Source organism: Mixophyes fleayi, chromosome 10, assembly GCF_038048845.1.
Source record: "Mixophyes fleayi isolate aMixFle1 chromosome 10, aMixFle1.hap1, whole genome shotgun sequence".
NCBI classification, from domain to species: Eukaryota; Metazoa; Chordata; class Amphibia; order Anura; family Limnodynastidae; genus Mixophyes; species Mixophyes fleayi.
Window position 1 is genome coordinate 26,660,473 of NC_134411.1, and position 6,000 is coordinate 26,666,472.

Genomic DNA, 6,000 nt, shown 5'->3' on the forward strand with positions numbered 1-6,000 from the left:
GCTAATAAGAAGCTGCACACGGTCACACTCCCATAGACTGAGCGGGTGCACGTCCTGTGATCTGTAGTTCTTGGCACCTGTTTTTATTCTACACACAGCATAATTTAGCATTTATTGAACTTAAGGCATTTCTCTACCCACAGGCAAAGCTGTATGTTTTCGTGTTCTATTTATAGTATTAACATGCAAGTTGCCATTACTCCAATATGCAGAGATCCAGACACCAGGTTCAACCTCCCCTTAGCTACTGATTTAATTGTTGCATCTCCAGAAAGCTGCACAGACCGCCTATTATGCTGTGCTATATGTGATGCAGTATAGTACTCTGCTATACCGTATGGCACAGTACAGTAAGTCCTAGGAAGCTGGAGATACAAATCTTCGGACTTACCAGATCAGTAACTAAAGCGGTGCAAGGCAGTCTACATAATGCGGTATGCATTGGATCTTGTACATAACTTTATTGCAGAAGAAATAAAGTTACATGTGCTGGCCCTGTGGATGGCAGGGGGTATATATTTATGTGGGTGGAAAATATATTTAAGCATTTAAGGACCTCATTTAGAGCCGGACGCAATGTGCGTCTAAGACATGTAGGAGTGGGAGTGTGTCGCAGCTTGGTAGGGTATTACGAGTGGCATGCAACCCAGTTGCATCCCACTCATAATACCCTACGGAGCTGCGAGCAGTTCCTGCAGCTAGCTAACTGCTTGCGCCACCTAATTCCTGCCAGTTTTAGCTCTTTTTTGAGGTGTGTTGCGTCTGCACCTTACTGCGTCTAGGATTTACTTAGGGGGTCACACCTTCACAATTCCGCGTTACGCCCTTTCTCTCTTAGTAAGTCACAAGCTGTCGCAAGTGTTAATTGCGTCTAAGATGCAGGCGGGTATGGTGCTTGCTGCACATGCGTGATAGTGGGTTTTCTGGCCGATGCGCCTAAAACGGACTTTGCGTCCGACTCTAAATGAGGCCCTTAAAATGCAATCAGGCCAGCACTACCAGTAGGAGAAGCCAGGGTGCCAATGGTTAGCGGGTGCCTAAAACACTGAATGTGTGACTCATTCAGTGTTTTTAATGGGACACAGCATCCCTCAGCTTACTTCCTATGACCCTATCAGCTGCTCCTCAGTGCCAGCTAGGAGAGTGGCGCTGGGCTTTGATGTCACTGCCTAATGCAACACTCCCAGACCTGAAGGGAGCAGGAGATGTCGCCCCTCTCTTCCCGCCTGTTAAGGTAAGAAGGAGGGGGGGGGGGGTGGTCATGCTTTAATGAGGTGGTCCCACATTGCCTCCACAGCCTCTGAATGCAATAGAAATATCTAATCACATTATGACCTGCTGGGGTAAAGCAGGCGGTGTGTATTGTCCAGATAGACTACGTCTCACATGGCACACTCAGATGATCCTAGAAATCTTATTCAAATGTTAACTTATGGTTCTTCCACCAGGTGCCAAAAAGTGACACTTCCTAACAGTGGGTGTGACTGTGTCACTGACGGAGACACGGTGGTAACAGCACCTGTTAATCAGTGAGTAAGTCTCCTGATCTCGCCCTGCACACCCTTCTCACACTACAGCACTGGGCCCTCGTCTGCGTCTGGTGTTTGCATTTAATCAAGGGTATGGTTCAGTCACTTTGCAGGCTCCAGGATATGTGAACCAGGATGGAAAATGTCAGTTGTGGGGGAGGAAATGAGAGAAAAACAGAGGTGGGAGGGGGACCATGCAGGCACACACAGTGTTAGCAGGAATATATAGGTATAAACACACATATCTACATGTATCAATAAAGAAAGATTACAAGAATAAGAGGATAACACACAGAGGACATACAAATCCAAACAATTGTTTAAGAAAGAAATAAAGGTACAAAGTTTGGAAACAGACACCACAGTCTTCAGGTCCTCTGTTGTAACACTGAGATCTCTGGGGCTTCTCCACAAGCTCAGAACTAGTTTTGTCAATATTATTTTACAATCACTTCCTGGCTATCAATATTGTCTGAGGATGGATTTTGCACAGTGAGGTCCAATTCCCCCCCCCCCCCCCCTCTCCCATTCCTGGTGTTGAATGCACAACCCATGCTGTCGGCCACCTGAACCCCAGTGTATCTTAATGCTATATTGCACATTAGTGTGGACCATGGGGCGTCCTAGTCACCTCATTCATGATAATCCAGGTTGCAATGTTTACCTGTCACCTGCAGCCAATCACGTAATTAGAGGCCAGTGACATCACTGATGCATGTGACAGGAAGTGTTTCCTGGCTCAGTGATGTCATTGGTGTCCATTGAATTGGTGGGATGAGTATTGATTCAGCCCACCAACTGGCTACCTTCACTGTAGACAAAAAAGCCAATGTAAATCTTTGAAAACCTTGGACTAATAAAAGTCTGAGTGTTAACTTGCTGTAAAATGACAGGAGAACTGATGAGGTCATATGGGCTATTGGTTATTACCCAGAACTACTGCATGTGTCACAGAGGTGCTTTATAGTTTGATACTCTGCCAACAACAAATTATGCCGAAATACAGTTACAATTACTCTTCATCTGCTTTCTCTTCAGATCTTTCGCTACAGATTTTGCATGTAAGTTTGAAAAAGTGAAGAGAGTGCATAATAAAGTTAATTTTGAGGGTTACATCTGGCCCCTGTACTGCTTGCTGGACAGTCCTGCCCTACTGAAATATCAGTACAATGTCTGTAATGGGGGGAAGGTCATTCTTTACTTTTTAACAGATCTGCAGTGCAATGTCAGGTTAACAGGGCACAGTGCCCAGGTCACTGATAATGACCCACACGCTGGATTATAGAGATAGTTATAGGCCAAAGCTGTAAACAAGACTTTTGACACAGGGTTATATTTAAAATAATTGAGTCTGATTATATTCAGCAAGATAGCAAAATAGGCAGAAGCCTCATATATCCACTTCTATATTGTGTGATACAGAATTTGAAAAACAGAGGAGGTTCTCAGTCTCGGTACATTAGACCTGGATGGAACTGTCCTTTAACAGCCATAAATAACCACTAGAATGGGATTGACGATCAACCAATGTGACCCTCAACATACCATGCACAAACATAATTAACAGCAAAGTAAATGGTCAGTATAACTATCCCATTGAACTGTGTGAATGAATTCTATCCGATCACTGGACCCAATAAAATGACCTCAACATTTTCATATTGACCAATGACAGATACGCAAGCAGCAAGTAAGATTCAATGTACTTGGCCTGACCCACAGTCAATTTGATGGACCCGGCAAAACCGACTGACTTCTCACCCTGGATAGGGAGTGATTTCCAATGGTAGAAAACATGTGTTGGCAACGTATTATTGTAGGTGCACTCGCATCTATTTAACCGCACCTCGCATAAATAGGTGAGTGTCGCCTCTCCATATTGTCGTGGTCCATCTGAGCAGACACAGTACTTTGCTCTATTAGCACTGTTACCAACAGGTGCACTAGTACAAATGGCATCTCAGAGTATTTAACCAATACCGTTCACTAATTTCAACTTTTCCTCACCCTCCCTCCCACTAAAATACTGTTTGCTTAAGCTTCATCATGACAGTAAGGGGTAATTTACTTTATTTCAAGTGTCACAATTTTACTTTTTCTTACTACTGTCACAAAAAATACATTTTGTTTTTGGTTTTATGCCCATAAATGAGGCTCATTCTTGAGTATAAGCCCACATTCAATGTGGAGCGCTCCCAATTCTCCCATGCCTTGCCGGGTCCACCTATAATCTTACGGGATTATCTGCATATTCTGCAATCATCCTATTCTTGCTGTAGCAATCCACACCTCTTTACAAACAGGTGCAATGGTGCAGCAATAGGCGTAAGACATTACAAAACTGGAAGCAGCGGTTTAGCCCAGCGTCACCACATTTTTGTGCTTCGCTATTCACCGCCAATGATTTTTTTTTCACTGCAATGACCTGATTTATTAGTGACACATCTATGGAAACATTATGTAGTCCATCTCACTTTATTCATCTCAACCTCATTCCCTGGTGTATTGAAGTAATTACATGTGGAATAGATTCTCTGACACAATGTCTATTCTGAATGGAATCTGCGAGGTGTTCTGAATCAAAGTTTTTAATGTACAACTCATAATCTGATACTGTCAATATCTGCAACCTTATCACAGCTATCTCCACCATTACTTAGCCTGTTCCTACAGGCTCTAATATACTGGGTAGGAGAAAGGTCACACAGACTGCTTCTAGCATAAGGGTTTGACCTCTGCTCACATCAATGTTGACATTTTCTAGAATTATAAGACAAGTTTGACCCCTTCCTGATAGTTGGAATAATGTATCAACATGCACATGGCTGCAGGCCTTCCAATATGCAGGTGTGTTATGTTCATGAACACTATCAGGTAAAGGTATCACATGACTGGTAACTGACATTTCATAAATGCAGAAAAGATCAGCTTCAGCTGACAGAGCTGCAGACTGTTTGACAAGCATGATGGTCTGCAACAGATCAACCAGGGTACTTATAGATTAATAAGTACTGATGTAGCAAAACCATCAAGTCCTTGATAACCTGGGGACATGTAAGACAAGGTTATTATGGCACAAAACAACATAATAGAAATGTAACTCAACAGTTCCATTATCACCCAATACTTAAAACATCCATGTGTACCAGTACTGACAGCTTATAATACTTCCTGCAACAGCTCAATGTAAGAACATGGTAGAGGGCTGGTGGGTTACAACGAAGTGTCTCCCATCCATTCTATGTGCAGGACCACTTCTTTATTATCAGTTGTTCCTGTGCCAGCAGGAAATTTCATTATATACCAATGTATCAAGACCACCGATTGTGAGTTTCTAGTGGTCCTGATGCGATGGGTGGGTCTGCACATCAGCTTTCAATCCTACCAGCCCACATTAACTCATACACCTGTGTCATCCAATGCAAGAGTATGCCCTTACCACATTGCTCATGAAATCTGCCTCCGTCAATTCCTCCAGCTCCAGGAAGGGGCTGTGAAAGCTGCGCTCCGGCGGCATGGTGACACTATCCATGGTCCCAGGACACTTAGGAACTTGCTGTCAGGTGTCACCAGCGCTGGCAATCGGCCATGTGAACAGGAGCTGCGACGAGAGCAGCCGCAGCTGGCTGGGAATAAGGTGGAACGGGCAAGTGCCCAGTTGCAAAGTAACCGGGTGCAAACTGAAGTGATGAATTTGGCATGAGATCAAGGAATTGGGAGTTAGATGTAATCCAAAAAGTCTTGGGTATTAAGTTTGGGGTGTCTTTGTCACTGTGATGTTGGGGTGCAGAGATGGAGCCACTGGGTGCAGAGATGGGGTGCTGTGATCACTGGGTGGGATGTTAGAAAGGCAGAGAGTATTGTCACTGAAGACAGTGATGGGGTACTGGGATGCCCGGGCTGAAATGGGGTGTAGGCTTTTTGGCTTTTTTTTTTTTAGCTGGGTTCTGCGGGCTCTGTTTTCTCCCAATACATGATGTTCCCCTCCGGGGAGATGGGCTCCCGTCCTTGGTACGAGTTTCTCCCTAGTCCCGGGGTTTCTCCTGCTTTGCGCTGCTTTGCGCCTGTGTCTCCCGGTGAATCTCTCCAGCTGTCAGCTGCAGCTGGAGCCGAAAACCCCATTCCTCCGCCCCTCTTATTAATATTCATGCAGTACACGGCACAGCTCACTCTAAACCCCGCCTCTTCATGAATATCCAATAAGTGACCAGGGAAGTCACGCCCTCCCCTCATTAACCCCTCCCTGCACTGCAGGCTCTGTAGAGTTGCAAAGAAGCTGATTAGTATGTGAGTTATGCAGGGATAGAGCCATAGATATTAATAGTACAGTAAATATCGTTGTCAATAAGAGGTTAATATAGTGTAATGGTCGAGTCTCTGGTATTCCAGTAATGTAAAACTTTCTACTAAATTCTCTCCAGGTCTCTTGACCCAGACCACTATTTTCTCTACAGTAGCCTGTTAATACAGT

The 6,000-nt window shown here is 44.4% G+C and overlaps 1 protein-coding gene across 2 annotated transcripts in view; it reads right to left on the reverse strand.

The window, feature by feature from the left end:
- Positions 1 to 5,644, reverse strand: part of CREB3L1 (cAMP responsive element binding protein 3 like 1) — a 49,629-nt gene extending 43,985 nt beyond the window's left edge. For both annotated transcript variants that reach the window (XM_075187492.1, XM_075187491.1), the window contains exon 1: positions 4,969 to 5,644. In XM_075187492.1, coding sequence (XP_075043593.1) covers positions 4,969 to 5,061 — 93 coding nt within the window. In that variant the 5' untranslated portion in view covers positions 5,062 to 5,644. The remainder of the gene's footprint in view (positions 1 to 4,968) is intronic.
- Between the last annotated feature and the right edge of the window lie 356 nt (positions 5,645 to 6,000).